Source organism: Globicephala melas, chromosome 1, assembly GCF_963455315.2.
Source record: "Globicephala melas chromosome 1, mGloMel1.2, whole genome shotgun sequence".
NCBI lineage: Eukaryota > Metazoa > Chordata > Mammalia > Artiodactyla > Delphinidae > Globicephala > Globicephala melas.
Window position 1 is genome coordinate 149,954,523 of NC_083314.1, and position 18,374 is coordinate 149,972,896.

At 38.8% G+C, this 18,374-nt stretch overlaps 1 protein-coding gene across 2 annotated transcripts in view; it reads left to right on the plus strand.

Moving 5' to 3' along the window:
• Positions 1–509: 509 nt before the first annotated feature.
• PIK3R3 (phosphoinositide-3-kinase regulatory subunit 3) overlaps positions 510–18,374 on the plus strand; it is an 85,596-nt gene continuing 67,731 nt past the window's right edge. Inside the window, exons 1-2 of one of the 2 annotated variants that reach the window (XM_060305968.1) lie at positions 510–629; positions 1,398–1,507. In XM_060305968.1, the coding sequence (XP_060161951.1) occupies positions 1,402–1,507 (106 nt within the window). In that variant the 5' untranslated portion in view covers positions 510–629; positions 1,398–1,401. Of the gene's footprint in view, positions 630–696; positions 1,508–18,374 lie in introns of those variants that run through there. The other variant, XM_060305975.1, reaches the window with a different exon arrangement.

The window sequence follows — 18,374 nt, forward strand, 5'->3', positions numbered from 1 at the left end:
GGACCGAGCCTCAGCGGGAGCCCCGCCTGTCTCCGGGCAGCTTGAGCCCCTGAGCGCTCGCCGAGCCTGTCAGTAACCGCCGTTTGCGCTTTCTTTCTTTCTTCTTTTTTTTTTCCTCCTCTTTTCTTTCCCCCTTCTGCCTTTGTCCCGCTTAGTAACTGGGCTGCGACCAATCGCCGCCTCACCGGCCGGCGCCGGCTGGCTCCTGATTGGCTCGCTTGGGGCGCGCAGCCGTCTCCCGCTCCTCAGCTGGAGCAAGGCAGACAAAAGACGCAGGCTCCGGGCTCCGGCAACCAGGCTCAGCCAATCACCAGCCACTTCATCCTCTCATTTCCCCCCCCCTCCCCTCTCGCCTCTCCCTCCCCGCGCGGCTCGCGTGCTCCCGGCACTGACTCCTGGCGAGTGGCCAGCGCCCGGGCCCTACCATTCTGATTGAGGCTGGGGGGAGAAAGGTTGGAGGGTTAAGGAGCCGAGGCCTAGGGAGCGGTGGGGAGAGTTGATAGCGGAGGCGGAGGACAGCTTCTTAAACAGTCTCTCAGGCACCTGACAGAAGCCCCAACACTTCGAGGCGGAATAGAGTGGAAGGGGCAGTGGCGATGCTGGCCATGCCCCCTGCTCGGCGCGGTTAGGTGGCGCCTCAGCGGGAGAGCGTGGGGGCGGGGGAGGGTGTCCCCCCTCCGCGCCGTTAAAATGAAACTCTAGTGGCTTGAGTCAGGGCAGAGCGTGAGGGGAGCCGGCGCTGGCGAGCTTGCTTGCAGCCGGGCGGGAGCGCACGGCCAAGCAGAGATAACTGGACACTCGGACGGGCCCCCATCCCCAGGCTGCAGCAGCTTCGGTTCCTAGCCCGACCGGAACGGAGCCCGAGTCCTGGCCCCTGAGGGGATTTCTCCCCGCAGACCAGTGGGACCCCGAAACTTGAACGCAATACCCAACCTCCTTTTTATGCCTTCCTTTGTCACTTACCCACCTTTCTCCCAGCGCGTTCTTTTTCCCCCCCTCTCTGTTCTCCCTCTCTCGAAGGACACAAAAGTGGCTTCCGCGGAAAGATTTGAAGGCGGTGGGAGCTTTTCTCTTTGGAGAACGACTGTGTAGGAGGGATTTTGGGGAAGCCGCTTTTTAACACTTCTGCCCTCCGCCCCCCAAGCCTTTCTGTACCCCTTCGAGGAGAAGAGCCCGTAGATTGAACGTTCGGGGGGCATTTTGCTGGCTGCCAAAGCAGGAGAGGGGAAAAGGACCCCGTCCTTGTCCTGGTACTTGGCTGGACTTGTACCGGCCGTTGGAAACCCCGAAGTACATTTCCGAGTGGGACTTTTACAGATATATATTTTTAGATTTTTAAATAGCAGATAAAAAAATATATGCTTTCTATATATTTCCTGACGACCTGCCCCTGACAGCGCGATGTACAATACGGTGTGGAGTATGGACCGCGATGACGCAGACTGGAGGGAGGTGATGATGCCCTATTCGACAGAACTGATATTTTATATTGAAATGGATCCTCCAGGTACTTGGGAGAAAAAAAAGAGAATCTTGTGATGGGTCTGATTTGTGTTTAACAAAACCTTGGTGATGTTTTCAGGGCAGAAGTATTCTTGGGTGAACTAGGTTCGGGATGAGGGGCAGATTTGCAGTTAGAGCTGCAGTAAAACTGCTTCTGGTTTACACGTTTAAAGTTTTCAGTTAGGACCCCGATCCTATTGTCCTGTGAGAGTGGGGGTGGGTGCTGGGGTGGGGGATGGGAGGAGAGACCCGTTTCTTTTACTTCTTTGCCTTTGCTTGTCGTTCGGTTTTTTTGTCGTACCCTTCACCACCGCCACCCCCCCCTTTTTTTTCTTTTTCAATTAAAGATTCTTCTACCTGCAAAGGATGCTTTATATCCCAGTCTTGAAGTCAGTCTTTCCCTTTGGGGAAATTCTTTAAAGCTTGTCATTTCGTACGTTTGTCTTCTTTGGTTCGCTGTGTTTTACGTTCGTTAACTTCTGAAACTGGGTTACCTATGTGATGATTCGTTTTAAGACCCCCTTTTTCTCTCACGGAAACCGAATGCCGGTTAGTGATTTTCAGGGATTGGGCGTTTTTATTCAGTCAAGGCCTTAGTCTCAGGTTTTTCTTTTCAGAATATAGTCACTCAGATCTACGTGCCCTATTTTATTACTCTTTAATTTATGGTGATTTAACTTCATTTATGGGATAGAATTTAACGTAACTTCAATTCTTAGCGTAAAAAAAGGAGAAACCTTTTTTGTGTGAATATATGTGATGTGTACATATGTGAGATAGGTTTGAGTATACATAATGTAAAGTATACATACACTGTATTTTTACTTTAGAGCTTTGTCTGAGATCCTTACAGACATTTTGTGTATCTGGTAGGAAAGGAAAAGGAAGGAAAAATGGAAAAGTTGGGTAATTTTTTTTCTTCAAAGTCTACCCCATTTTATGATTATTAGCTGTCAGATTTTCAAACCCTGTTTGCAGTTATAGACAGCGCTTTATGTAATGATTTTTGAATAAGTAGAGGGCCTTTGTGACTATTTTTGTTGAGGATGAATTCGTTATGTCTTTAAAAAATGTGTTATAGCTAAGCCTATAGAATAAATTGTGTGTCATTGGGGAATCTCAGTTATCATAAGACTATGTGTTTTTGGAAGCCTTTGAAAGGATTTGAGCCCATGAAAGTGTAATGAAGTATAACTGTCTTATAGGATGTATGTAGAAATTATTTCCTGTGTCCTTGTGAACAGTGAATTATCCTCTTTTTTTTTTTTGAGAGATAGAGTGTTAAATGATGTTACATTAAAAACTAGTACTAATATTGAATCAACCTTTTTCACTCTTAATGATCACTTAGAATTTTTTCTTTTCCCTTCATTTTGGAGCCTTCTTTATTTGCTTTTATAATTGTGACTGCAATCCAGATGCAGCTTTTTTTGTATTTTGCAAAGTTTGTGAGATTTGCCACCCATCTATTGTGTGTATTTCCCCCTTTGTTTCCCCCAATGGTAAAGCATCATTTCTATTAGATGCATTTATCATTCACATAAATGGAAATTTAGTACATCATTGGTTCCTCTCCTGTAAAAAGTAAGGTTAATAATTCTAGATTTCTGTTACTGTAAGAATTATATATTCGAACTGCCTTAGAATCATACTGTATCACATAGTATCTTGCCTTGCAGACATACAAAGGGAATTTGTTGGGCGGAGAGGTGAGTGGGGAGGAGGGGAGAAAATGAAGAAGGCACTAATATTTGAAAAATATGGGCCTGGTAGAAGTGTAGACCGAGTTGAGTTGAGTTGTCCAGAAATGATTTTAAGAAAAGTGAACTATTATGTAGTAGTGTGGGTCTTACAAGATTGTATAGAAAATTCTGATCCAAACTTTGTGTATTCCATGGAAATAAACTTTTGAGTTTAAAATGTTCATCGTTAAAAGAAATTTTGTATACTGTGATTCTAGTCAGAATATTGAAAGTATGGTTATGCTGCTCTTTATTACCCATTTTATAGTCTTAATGTAGAATACAGTTAGTTATTCCTTACAGCTTTTTAAAAAGGAAGCACACTTGAGTATGCTGAAGTATTGCCTATGAAGTGAGGTAAAAGTGTAATGTAAATAATGTGAACAACCTTGTTTTGTGTGGTAAATTAAGTTTCGAAACATTTAAAACTAAGTTAATTTTTAGTGAAGAGGTTGCAGCATGTCTTGTATCTGCCTTTTTCCTAGTTCCTGTCCCAGATCAAGCTCTTATTTCCTGCCTGGACTGGTGTGATAGTGCACTGACCGTTCTCCCCGTTTCTACTCTGTCCAATCCACAGTATTATTTAAATATCATCTGATGATTTACCTTCCAATGGTAAATCTTCCGATGACTTTAAAAACCGTCCAATGGCTTCCCTTTGCCTACTGAAAAAAAGCCCTTTCTTGCTTATCCTGTCATGTAAGTCCCTTTATTTTTGCTTCCAGCCTAATATTCCAGTCTTTTCTCCTCCTGGAGTCCATCACAAGTTCTGTGGAAGCTATTTTATACTTGCTGTTCCTTACTGTGTGTGTTTTCCTCTTCCTCGGATGCCTTTCACTTTGGGTTGGAATCTTATATATGTTAAGGGCCTGGTGAGATGCCTTCTATGCCAGAATGTATGTTCCATGATCCCTTCTGTTAGGAGACATCCTTCCCTCCCTCTTCTAGCACTTCTCAGATAGAACTTCTTCCATTCTGTCTAGAGTAGCTTCTGCATTTATTTATGTATACTTCCCCCTTTGGAATTATCTTCCCACCAGCTTATGAGCTTCTTAGTTTGCTCAAGGTCTTGCAAGTAGTAGACAATTTAATAAATATGTGAATTAATGAATACCTAAGGAGCATCATTCCTTTCTAGCCTTTAAGTGCTTTTCTACTTAAGGTCTTTGGTCACCTCATTTCTTGGCTATTGCAATAGCCTAGGGTTAAGTAACTTTCAAATTAAACAGTTGTTGACTTAGGTTCCTTAACTATAATATTAATATTACAGTTTTCAAAGTATGGCTTTCATTTTAATTTTAGACTGAAGCATAAATGTGAAGTTTTTATCTGTTATTGCTTCCAGCAGCCTCAAAAACTAGTATTGAAAGGTGTTTCCCTCCAGCCTGTATTTTCAAAAACTACCATTACCCTGCATCCTGAAGGTTTCTAATAACTGCATGGATTGCTACATCTATTACAATTTATTGACAACGTAAGGATTGGATCCAGATGGGACTTTGGTGTCTTAATGTTTATGTATTTCCCAGAAATACTGGGAAATACTGAACTGTTTAGATGAAACAAAACTTTTTATTTTGGAGATGTTAAGATTATGGTACAGAGAATTGCTTTTAAGCATCTCAGTTAGTCTTGTTGTGATTTGGGAATCAGGATTATTCCATAACAGAACAGTTGCCGGATAGGCCTCTCAGAGAGCCCTGTTTTTGGTATAGGGGCTATTGGAGGATTACCAGTACATAACTGATCATAAACTCATGCCCAGAGCTTATAGATAGTGGTCTATTAGCTTGCACTTTAGTTTTGACATTGTTATTGTATTTATTTTGAGGAGATGTAACAAATGATTTATTTTTTAAACTAATGGATACAATTCTTTTTAAGATTGTCTGTAGACTTTTTTTGTTCTTATTAAGACAAATTTCTGAAATAATCTGTACGGCAGCAACATCTCCTCAGTGGTCACTAGAAAATTAAAAATTTAATTGTTTGGCAAAACATAAATACAGAAAGGTCTAGAAAAGTGGTTCTTATTTTTTTTTTTAATCTCAGAACCCTCTTTTTTTTTTTTTTTTTTTTTTCGGTACGCGGACCTCTCACTGTTGTGGCCTCTCCCATTGCGGAGCACAGGCTCCGGACGCGCAGACTCAGCGGCCATGGCTCACGGGCCCAGCCGCTCCGTGGTATGTGGGATCTTCCCGGACCAGGGCACGAACCCGTGTCCCCTGCATTGGCAGGCGGACTCTCAACCACTGCGCCACCAGGGAAGCCCTCAGTACCCCTTTTATACTCTTAAAAATTATTGAAGATCCCAAAGAGTTTCTGTTTAAGTGGGTTGTATCTATTGAAATTTACTATATTAGAATAAAACTGAGAAGTTAAAAATATTTAATTCATTTAGAAATAATAAAGCATTATATGTTAACATAACTTTAAAATGAGAAAATAGCTATATTTCCCAAAAAACAAACAAAAAAATGGGAAGAGTGGCATCATTTTATGTTTTTGCAAATAACTTTAATGTCTGGCTTTTTAATCTTTAATGTCTGGCTTAAATGGAAGACATGTAAATTCCTAAGTCTGTTCCTCTATTCAGTCTGTTGAGATACCACAGGTCATAGCCTGTGGAAAACTCCACTACACAGTTGTGAATGAATGAGAGTACAGAAGGCAAGTAATGTCTTAGTGACATTCTGAAAGTATTTTTGATCTGTTGGACCCTCTGAAAAGGTCTTGGGGACTCTCATTGGTCTCTGGACTACACTTTGAGAAGTACTGGTTTAGTAGTTACTTGACTACATAGTTTGATGGCCAACCCAGTAAAGTATCTTCTGACTTTTTTGAAGCCAAATGAAAAGGTTGTTTCAGGAAACTTTCTTGCTTTGGCATACTTGGTATTTTCATCCTGGTAAAATTTAGATTAAGTAACATTCTGGTGGAGAACTAGCATACTGGCCCTGTGGTTGAAGGAAATATCTGCTGAGAAGCAACACTGAAGAAATAGGTCACCTGCCACCATGTGGTCCTTACTATTAGCAGACTGAGCATTCTGCTTCTGTGTAATTTTTCTTTATAACTCTGAACATTTGATGGATTCATCTTATGTAAAATGCTTCTATGTGTAGTAAGGTATTTCTTTTATGAGCTACGTGTCACTTTTTAATGATGCTGTAGTATGGGACAAATGTTAATATCATCAAATGATGTAAAAAGCCATGCCAACTTTTTCTGCATGTTCTTATTGAAAAAGATTAGTCATTGCTTTCATTTAATATATTATAGTTTATAGTATATCCCACTATGTTTCATTAGAAATATGGTAAGTCTTCATTTTATAATGCTTTTAAAATTTATTCTCATTTTTTATATTTATCTTAGAATGTAGAAAAGATTGGACATGTTTATGGTCACCATATTTAACAAAGTAGATAGAAAAATAATTACAAATATGTCTGTGTGATATGATATAATTTTTATTGATATTAAAGGGGGATGCAGCCTGAATGTAGTAGGAAGAACACAGGCTTTGGAAACAGATGGTATGGGTCCCATACCTAGCTTTGCTTCTTACTCTGCCCAAGGTTACGTGCCTAGTGCTTAACCTCTGTGAGCATCCATTTTCTCTTTTGTAAAATTGAACTAATACGTACCTTTCACAGTTGTTCTGGGAATTAGAAGTACTATATCATAATCTAGCACAGTGTTTGGCACATGTTATATACTCAGTTCATTGTAGCTTATATTTTAAAGCATATTTTTGTTTAAAGATTTTTTTTTTGATGTGGACCACCTTCAAAATCTCTATTGAATTTGTTACAATGTTTTTATGTTTTGGTTTTCTGGCTGCGGGGCATGAGGGATCCTAGCTCCCTCACCCCCTGCACCAGAAGGCGAAGTCTCAACCACTGGACCGCCAGGAAAGTCCCTCTTAAAGCATATTGATAATATTTAATTATCTTAACTCTACTGCTTTGGACACTCTTGCAGTCAAAACCTCTTGAGCTATCTTGCTCCATTCTTGTCTCATCCTTGACATTTAAACTGGGGCCGTTTTGTTTTTGGAAGAATTCTCTAGGGTCTTTTCTAGTTATAACATCTCATGAGTCTATGGAAATACGACTCAAGTCATCCTTTCTTTTTAGTTTCTATTGCCCTTGTTCCTCATCACCTAGCATTTGAAATGGTTTGTAATACGGTAATTGTTGCCAACATTTGTTGAGTAGTTATTACAGAACAAGCGCTATGTTAAATGCTTTCATATGTAGTATTTCCTTTAGCCATACCACAACCTTATAAAATAAGCACTATTAGTATCCCACTTTACAGACAGGAAACTGAGGCATAAATGTGTTTAGTAAATTATTCAGTGCCTCACAGCCAGCAAGTAGCAGAGCAGGTGTGTCTGCCTGACTCTAATGACCAAGTTCTTAATCAGTGCCTCCTAAGTGATTGCTTTATTTCTAAATTTTTTCCCCTCCCCCATAAATTCATCCTGAATTCTTCAGCCAGGTTAATCCTACAGAAATGTTATTTTCATCGTCTTACTGCTCTATTTAGAAATAATCAGCAGCTCTCCATTTCCTTTAAGCAGAGGCTATATTCTTAAACTTGGCTTACATAGTCTTTAGTAATATGGTTCCAATTTACATTTCCAACTTAATTACTAATCCTCTATTCTCATTTCTCATCTTGCCCAATTCCTTGCTTATCCCCTCAATATACCTTGCTTATCCCCTCAATATACCTTGCTTATTTCCACCTCCAGCCTTTTGGTTATGCCGCTTCTTGTGTTAGATTATGCCCATCCCACCCCATCTTCAAATCAGGATCCTTTGCAAGTCCTTCTTCCTTTTTTTCTTCCTCTGAAAATTCTAGCACTGAACCCCTTAATTATCTAGGGCTAAGGTCTGTTATTTTGACACAAAATCATGTTATATTATGGCATTAATTATTTTGTGAATATAATTTATCTCCCCAACAAGGTAAGCTGCTTGAGGTCAAGCTGTCATATTTCTTTTGTATCTATTTTTTTTCTCTAAATACCCAGTGTCCAAATATTTTGTTAAATCTTAGACTTGTGGACCCAACCAGCTTCATTTGTGACTTGTTTCAAAATATTGATATTATTTATTATCAACATGTGACCTTTAAACTTATAAAGGTAATTTATTCTAACAAAAGAAATAATGAAACATTCCAATACTTAATGTTATCAGCAAAATTTTATGGTTTCATGTAAAAGTCACATTTGAAATTTGGAACAATTAAAGTGAGTAGTAAGTTTCTGAAAGTTTGTTAGGCTAGTTTTAACACAGTATTGGGTTAAATGTAGATTTAATTTACTTAATGTGTTACTATCCCAATTAAATTTAGATTGTGTAGGACCTGACTTGGGATAGCAAGGTAAAGCCAAGCATAGAGCCTTATAAATCAGTTTCCAAATTGTTTGCCCATATATGGTATATTTTTTGTTCCTTGTGTATTATTTGTAAGTTCATATAAAGTAAGAGGGTTATCTAATTTTTTTAATAAAAGAGTCAGTAGGCTAGGTCCAGCCTGCCAGATCATACCATTTTGCATGTCCCACGTCAATAAAAAACTGCCCTGTGCCCTGTGAATATGAGCCAACACAAAGCCAAAGTCAACACCATGATGTCATACCATCCGCCATTATCCAGCCTTGGATTTCCTGTCTGATGTTCTGTTTGTGGACCAGATTAGTTGTCTACCCGTGTGTAAGGGTATAGGGCAACAAATCCAGAGCATGTAGCTATGTAATCTTAAATACTTATTGTTATAGTTTCTTTTTTTTTTTGGCTGTGCCACGTGGCTTGCAGGATTTTAGTTCCCCGACCAGGGATTGAACCCGGGCCATGGCAGTGAAAGCGCCGAGTACTAATCACTGGACCACCAGGGAATTCCCTAGTTTCTTTTTTTTAAAACTTAAGAAAAAATAAATTCAATCATGAGTCAAAATTTAAAATTTGTGTATAAATTGTTTTGGAGAAGGCCTTATTGAAATGATTGTGGTAGAAGAATACTGTTTTAGAGTTCGTTCTTTCACATGTATCCTTTTTAACTTTCTAACTCTACAGCTGAGTCACTCAGTATGGTATAATTCATGTTGAACTTCTAATATGCATTTGTAGAATTAGCTACAAACCTTTTTTTAAAGATAGTTTAAGATAAATTTTATTTTTCTTATTAAAAGCACTACAAAAATACTATAGTCATTGTAGAAAAGATAAAAAATACAGATAAGTAAAAAGAAGAAAGTAAGAGCTCCCAATCCTACCACACAGAATAACCACTGTGATCACCTTTAGCTATATTCTTTCACGTGTGTATTTCTCATTTCAAATTCAAATGAGACAGTACTGTAAATATCTGCTTTTTAAGGTATTTATACAAACTTTTACATTTGAAAATAGTTTTAGATTTACAGAAAAGTTGCAAAGTAGTACAGAGAATTCCCATATACCTTTCACCCAGTTAAATAGCTGCTTTTTAAAAAAAGTTTATTTAATTTATTTTTATTTTTGACTGTATTGGGTCTTCATTGCTACGCACGGGCTTTCTCTAATTGCGGTGAGCTGGGGCTTCTCTTCGTTGCGGTACAAGGGCTTCTCATTGTGGTGACCTCTCCTGTTGCAGAGCATGGGCCCTAGGCGCGTGGGCTTCAGTAGCTGTGGTGCATGGGCTCAGTGGTTGTGGCTCATGGACTCTAGAGCGCAGGCCAGTAGTGTGGCACATGGACTTAGTTGCTCTGCGGCATGTGGGATCTTCCCGGACCAGGGATTGAACCTGTGTCCCCTGCATTGGTAGGTGGGTGCTTAACCACTGCACCACCAGGGAAGCCCAACACCTGCTTTTTTTTCATTTAATTTGTCATGAACACTTTCCCATGACAATAACTATTCATGTCAATATCATTTTAAATAATAGGATTGTATTCATTTGTAGGGATATAGCATATTTATTGAACTAATTCTATTTAACCACAAACTTTTTTTTCTGAGGTTAGTCCTGGGATATGTTTCATAAAAAAGTATGTAGTTAGTATGTTTTCAGCTGTAAGCAGCAGAACCTAATTCAACATGGCTTAAGAAATAAGAAATTTTATCTTCTCATATAATAGGCTTCAGCATTGGTTGATTACAGAAATTCAACAATGTCAGTAAAAACCCATATTCTTTCCACTGCTCAGTTCTGCTGCTCTCCACGGGATAGGCTTACAGACATCACATCCATACACACAACTTCTAAAAGAAGGAAGATGTCTCTTCCTGTGCCTCTATTTACAGAGAGAGGAAACTTTCTCCAAAAGCCTCTAGCAGGCTTCTTTCAGACCTTTTTGGCCAGAATTGGGTAGTATGTCCATTCCTCAACCCATCAGGAATGGTTCAATAGTGATTACTATCAAACTAACTGAGTTTGTGCCTGAATCTGGAGTGGTGTTGACTTCCCCTGAGGCATTATACTGGGGAAGGATTCTATTAGGAAGGAAGAAGGAGGGGATGAATTCTAGGTAGGCAAACAACAGTGGCCAATCTGGAAAGTAATTTGGAGAACCATAGCTCTTTCAAAGTTCTCGTCTCTGTGTTTGGAAATGAAAAGAATTAGCGAGTTAATTTGTTTTTCTTTTTCAAAACTAAAATCTAATTAGTATAGTGATGTATTATGAAACCCATTTTCATTTTATAAATTGGAGTTCACAGGGTCACGTAGTACTGATAGTTAAATATAAGGCAGGCCTTTTCCTATCTTACCAGTTGCTTTGTAGAAGATGAGGAAGCTAACTTTTCTGGTTGACGGTTTCCTTACTTGAGTCATGTAGGTGTTGGAATAGAGTATATTAGTATATCAAGTAAATGAGTGTGAAGAGAGAATTTTGTAAAACTGTAAACTCCAAATTTCAAAGTTTAGTAAATTAAGTAAGTTTGGTATATGAAGCCTTGGACTTGTAGAATGATTTATGATTTGAATGACTGACGTTAAAAATTAGGACACTTAAAGTAACCCATAGATCAACCCATACATTTCAATTAAAATGTATTAACTAGTTAGAAATTTAGAGGCAATATAGTGGGGCTGTTAAGAGAGAGGGTTCTGGAATCAGATTGCCTGAGTTCAGATTGTGCCTCTGCCACTTCCTAGCATATGTCATTGAGCAATTTACTTATGTTTTCTGTGTTTTGGTTTCCTCACCTAAAAAATGGGGATGATGATGGTCCCTACTTCAGTAGGATTGTTGTGAGAATTAACAACTGTAAAGCAGCTAACATGCCCAGACCATATTAAGCATCCAAAAATGTTTTTGTTCATGAGTATTGATTAATTCATGTTTTTCAACAAATATTTGATTGCCAGATAGTGTTCTAGGTATAGCAGTGAACAGAACAGCAAAGCTCCCTGTATTCATGGAGTATACATTTTTTTTTTGGAGTATACGTTTTTAAGGGAGGGGAGAGAGCAAAGAATAAACAAATTCATAAGTGAAATACATAGTGATGGTGATAAATGATATGGAGAAAAAGCAGAGAACAAAAAGAGAGTGCTGGGTGGGGGACCTGCTATTTTAAATAATAGGACAGGGAGGGCCTGACCTAAAGGAAATGAGGGGGCTAGCCAGGTGGATATATGGGAGCTGAGAGGGCGAGGGAGTGTGCCTGGTAGAGGGGATACCATATGACTTACTCTGAGGCAGGAGCGTGTGTGTCATGTATTCAGGGATCGTCTACGAGGCTAGTGTGGTTGGAGTGGAATGAGGGGAAAGTAGTAAGATTTAAAAACAAGTAATGGTGTGGATGGTGGGGAAGACCATGTAGGACATTGTAAGAACTTTGGCTTTTAAAACTTGACTGAGGAATATAGCCAATATTTTATAACTATAAATGGAATATAACCTTTAAAAATTGTGAATCACTATTCTGTACACCTGTAACTTGTACATCAACTTATACTTCAATAAAAAAAAAACTGTGATGAGAAGCCATCCAAGGTATTGAACAGTGATGTATTATGATTCCTGGCTTAAAAGGATGATTCTGGCTGCTGGTGGAAGTGGAGAAACTGGTTAGGAAGCTACTGCAATAAATAAGCTGAGGGATGGTGGTGGCTTGGACAAGGGTGGACGCTGAGGAGGTGGTGAAAGTAGTTGGATTCTGAATATTATGACCAGTTATGTAGCTTGTCATTTCTAAACTGACTTAATTATTTTCTAATTTCTTAGCTTTAAGTATGCTTTAGTAATGAAAAGATTTAGCTTTTAAAATTATGTCAAAACTATATATTTTGGATGGATTTTTCTCTTTTTTGAAGTGTTATAATTTCTAATCTCTGCCATCTGAGTGCAAAGCAGCATAATATGTGGCCTAAGTTATTTGATGAAGGCTTACTCATAAGTTGCTTTGATAAACATTACTGTATAAATCTAGACTGTACTATAATTTACTTTCAAAAGTAACTTTGAAAAGAAAATTATCTTAAAGTTCTAAGTTTCTATGGTGGGCTTTGAAGGGGAGAAGAAATTAAAGAGAAGGAAGCCATGCCATGTATGTGTCATTTTACTTTATGTGCTAAAGTTGTTAGAGTTTTAGAATAATTAAACTATATTTATGTGTTTTTGCTTATTAGTGGAATGCTTAAGTGCTTGAGTATAGACATTGCTTTGAAATAGGAAGTGTTGCTCAGTGTTTAGGAGCTCTGAACTCGGGCTGCTTGGATTTCCAGTTCTAGCCCTGTCTACTTCTGGTTTGTGACCCTGGACGATTTCCTAATCTGTATAGCAGGGAGAAGAATATTAACCCCATTGCAGGGTTGTTGTGAGAATTACATGAATGAGTACATGTTAGACACCTAGAGCAGGTATCTGTTGTCGTTATTATTTTTATTATTAAGCTGGGATGCTTTGTGACATATCACCTCTGTTCCATTCAGATGAAGCACCAGCCTAACATTTAAATTGAATTGAAAAGTAATTTAAATCTTTATTCCAGCTTCTCAAAAATGCCAAAGGGGATTACATTCATACCATATTGCATTACTACTTAAAATCTGATTTCTCCATTTTTTTTAAGAGTATCTTTTTAAAAATAATTAATTAATTAATTTTGTCTGCACTGGGTCTTCATCGTGGCGCATGGGCTTCTGTAGGTGTGGCACATGGGCTTCTCTAGTTGTGGTGCGCGGGCTCTAGAGTGTGCTTCTAGAGCACGCGTGGGCTTCTCTAGTTGCAGCGCGCAGGCTTCTCTAGGTGTAATGCACGGGCTCTCTAGTTGCAGCATGTGGGCTTTGCTAGTTGCAGCATGTGGGTTCTAGAGTGCGTGGGCCCAGTAGTTGTGGCGTGCGGGCTCTCTAGTTGCAGTGCGCGGGCTCAGTAGTTGTGGCACATGGGCTTAGTTGTGGTATGTGGGATCCTAGTTCCCCAACCAGGGATCGAACCCAGGCCCCCTGCATTGGGAGCTCGGAGTCGCAACCACTGGACCACCAGGGAAGTCCCTGATTTCTCCATTTTTGATCAGTATCTTTGCACGGTTAATCCCAAACTTCCTTCTCTCTTTTAAAACTTGCCAGACTCTATAGCAACTTGAACAGTCTCATTGTTTTTGTTTCTTTCCTCCCTTTCTCAAACTTATTAGTTTCTCTTCCAGGAGTACCTGTTTCCCTTTCAGCTCTCTCCTTTGCCTATTTCATTACTCTGATCTGTATAATAAGGGCCAGGAACCAAGGGAGTAAAGAAAAGAAGCTATGAATACTCATATAGCAACATATTTCATTTTGTCACACTTCTCTGCCATAGAGGGTATAACATGTTTGACTTTTAGAAAGAAGTTTGCTTAAGACAATCAGGTAGTTAAGACCTGTTGTAGGATGTTAGCTCAGGACTTGGGAGTTTAGTCTTTTTCCTAGTAGTCATGAACTATGTAAGAGAAGTTATCACTTCTGTCTGACTGAGATTGACGTGGGCCTCTCTTTTGATTCCTAGGGATCAACAATGGGCATTTAGAGTAGAGTTGCCAGATAAAATACATTCAGTATGTCCCATGCAATATTTGGGACATATTTATACTAGAAAGTTATTCATTGTTTATCTGGAATTCAAATTTAACTGGGTGTCTTGTGTTTTTATTTGCTAAATTTGCCAAGCCTAATTTAGAGAGAGACTAGACAGTTGAATAGACACTATTTCCTAGTACATTCTCCCCATGGAGATAGATGTGTAGGGATAGACATGTAACTTGTTGTAATGGATATCAGGATTTTTTAGTTTCAGTAGCAAAAAGCCCAACTCAAATTGGTGTAAGCAAAGAGAATTTATGGGTTTGTGTAGTTGAAAAGTTGAAAGGGGATGAGGGAATAAACAGGGTTGTACTGTATAGCACAGGGAACTATATCCAATCTCCTGGGATAAACCATAATGGAAAAGAATATAAAAAAAGAATGTATATATGTGTATAACTGAGTCACTTTGCTGTACAGCAGAAATTAGCACAACACTGTAAATCAACTATACTTCAGTTTAAAAAAAAAAAAAAGGGAATGGGGGTCCCTGGCTGGGTTTGATTAAGACTGTCAGGCTTTGGCCCTGTTTTTCTGCATTTCTCTTGGCTCTCCCCTGTATCAGTTTTTTCCTCAGGCTGGCTTCCCTGGTAGTACAAGATGATTGCCTGTGGCTCCTGGGACTACATGTGTTCTCAATTCTGGGTGGGAAAAAAGGATGCTTCCCACAAATATAACACAGAAATCCTGAGTTTGTCACTACTTAGACTATTCCTGTGTCTCAAAGGATCACTGTCTTAAAATCTGTATTCCTTGAAATATTAATTGTAGCTTTCTCTGTCTGGTAAACTTGAGAGTGCATCAGAACCACCTGGAGGACTTGTAAAAACACAGATTGCTAGGCCTTACCCCCAGAGTTTCTGATTCAGTAGGTTTGGGTTCTAAAAATTTGTATTTGTAACAAGTTTCCAGATGTTACTGATTTGGCTGGTCTGCAGACCACACTTTGAGAACTACTGCTGTGTGTAATCAGGGCCTACTCCTGGAGCTGGGGAAGGGGTCAGTCCCACATAAACTCCTTACCAGTGTGGGGAAGGAACAAGACAGGTTTTGAGGAGATAATTACAATGTCCACTAAAGAGAGGACTGCTGGCTGTTTTTTGCCTGTCCAGCTTCCTTTCCCTCTTTTTTTTTCTCTTGTTTTTCCTTCCCTCTTATTTGGGTAACAGCTTCCTGATTTTTGTCTTGGAACCATTCCTCCCCTATTTGCAATCAGTGTGGCTTAGGTAGAATTGATCTAAGCCATTGGCTTTAAGGGAGGGCACGTGACCCAGGCCTGGCCAATAAGATCACTGCATTTGCCTGGCCAGGGGGATTAGCCTAGGAGTTAACAGGGCAGTGATCTTTGTAATATAGTCAATGCACATTACTGTACGTTACTATTTACTGTCTTGACTAGTGATATAAAGATGGCATAATCCTTGTCCTTAAGGAGCTCAGACTGTAATTAAGGAGTACCCACATGTAAACAAATGCATGTAGTACTTCTCTTTATAACTTCCTCCCTTTCTCATGTTTATCATCTAACATACATTTCCATTGTATACTGTATTACCCACTTTATAATCCTTAACCACAGTTATAATTAGTTGTTTAGCATCTTTAGTCTTTATTAGATTATCAGTTCCATCAGGATAAGAGCTGAGTCCTTAATTAACTGCTGGGTTTCCAGTACCTAGCACTGTCTCTGGCACATAGAGATACTCAGTAAATATTGATTGAATGAATGTTTTAAGTATAGTAATAGAAAAATGTATAAATAGAAGAGGGAATGATTGGTTTACTGGTGGGGTAGTAGAGAGGTAGCAGCCTGAGTAAATGCACACAACTTGGTGTATTTGGGAACTGTAACTAATTCAGTTTTGTTGAAACAAGTGTGGGGTAGGAAGTGGTGGTAAATGAACCTGGAGAGATAGGTGAGGGCCAATTGATGAAAGGCCCTGAATGCTACACTTAGAGACTGGATTTTTTCCTATGGGCAGTTGGGGAGCCACTGACTGATTGGTTTCAAGTAGGGAAAAGAATATATTGGCTGCAAAGTGAAAAACAGATTGGAGGAAAGCCAGATTGAAGAAAGTAAACTCTCTAGGAGGCTATTTCAGTACAGATGAAAGATGTTATGAAAGCCTAAGGTAAGTGGAAAAAAAAAAAAAAGAACAATATGGAGGTTGGGGGGAGACCCTGTGCATAAGAACTCATGTGGACTCATGGAGATTTTTACTATAATTTAATTTTGTTTTAGCAACAGAGACTGCCTTAGCCAATCTTAACTACTGACGCATAGTTCTACATACATACCCACTTTATATTTGTAACTAGAGATTATGTTTCTGTTTTATCTTCTAATCATTTAAAAAAAATAAGTGGAAATTACCTGCCCCCCACCCCCCCCCAAAAAAACCTCTAAAGTAAGGTAGTAGCAGAGAGAATGAATAGGAGAGTTATTTAAAAAGTAGAATTGATGGGACTTAGAGACTATTTTGAGAAAAATCAAAGACTCTAGAATGATTTTTAGTTTTCTGGCTTGGGAGATGGTGGTACCATAAACTAAGAGACACAATTTAAAGAGGAAGGGCAGCTTTGGATCATATGGAGAGAAGTGTAAATGTGTATTTTATTCTAGGTACTCTTCTAATGGCTGGGAATATAGCAATGAACAAAACAAAGTGCTTGTTTATGCAGGAGGAGATACGACAGTAAACAAATTAAGAAGTAAATACATAGTTATGTTAGGTGAAGACAAAGGCTATAGAGGAAAAAAACTACTGGCTTAGGAATTCCCTGGTGGTCCAGTGGTTGTAACTACACACTGTCACTGTGGAGGGCTCGGGTTCAATCCCTGGTCGGGGAACTAAAATCCCACAAGCCATGTGACACATCCAAAAAAAGAAATGAAAAAACAAAACAAAAAAAAGCTACTGGCTCAGGGAGATGGAAGTCAGAGAAGGAATTACTGTTTTATTTTGGGTAATCAGAGAAGGCCTCACTGATATGGTGATTTAACCTTATTGTGACATAAAATACATATTAATAAGTATATAAAACATAAATGTACAGTTTACTGACTTCATATAAAGTGAACAACCTTGTAACCACCACTTAGATAAGGATGTTGAAGATAGCTTCCCGGAAGCCAAAAGCATGCCCCTTTCCAATGAATATCCCCCTTCTCTTCTTCCCACCAGAGGTAACCATTGACTTGACATTTTATGCAATTACTTCCTTGTTTTCTTTCTTTTCTTTTCTTTTTTTTTTTTTTTTGGTCTGCACTGTGCAGCTTGCGAGATTTTATTTCCCTGACCAGGGATCGAACCCAAGCCCCTGGCAGTGAGAGCACCGAGTCCTAACCACTGGACCTCCAGGAAATTCCCTGTTCTTAAATGATATATTTTAGTTTTGCCTTTCTTTTGAGTTTCAGATATGTGGAATTCTACCATATGTATTCTCTTGTGGTTTTTGTTCAGAATTGTCATCTATATTGTTTTGACCTAGCTGTAGTTTCTTCTTTTTTTATTATATGGTATTTCATTGTGTATCACAGTTTATTCCTACTGTTGATAGATATTTGGGCAGTTTCTATTTTGTCTGTTATGGACAGTGCTGCTATGAACATTTTTGCACACATGCCTTGTTTTATATCAATGCATTTTTGTAGGATATATCTAGGATTCAGAATTCTGGTTTATAGAATATGTGTATCTCAGCCCTTCTAGAGAATGCCAAACTATTTCCTTTTGTAACAGTATATGTTACTCTAACCCTCAGTATTGTCAGACATTTACATTTTTGTAAATCTCATAAGTGTGTAGTGGTATCTCATTGTGGTTTAAATTCATTTGCATTTTCCTTATTCCTAATGAGGTTGATAATCTTTTCGTATGTAGGCCATTTGGTTATCTTCTTATAAAATGCCTTTTCATGTCTTTTGCCTGTTTTTCTGTTGGATTGTCTATTTTTTAAAATATTTATTTACTTATTTATTTGGTTGCACTGGGTCTTAGTTGCAGCAGGTGGGCTCCTTAGTTGTGACTGTAGGGCTCCTTAGTTGTGGCATGCATGTGGGATCTA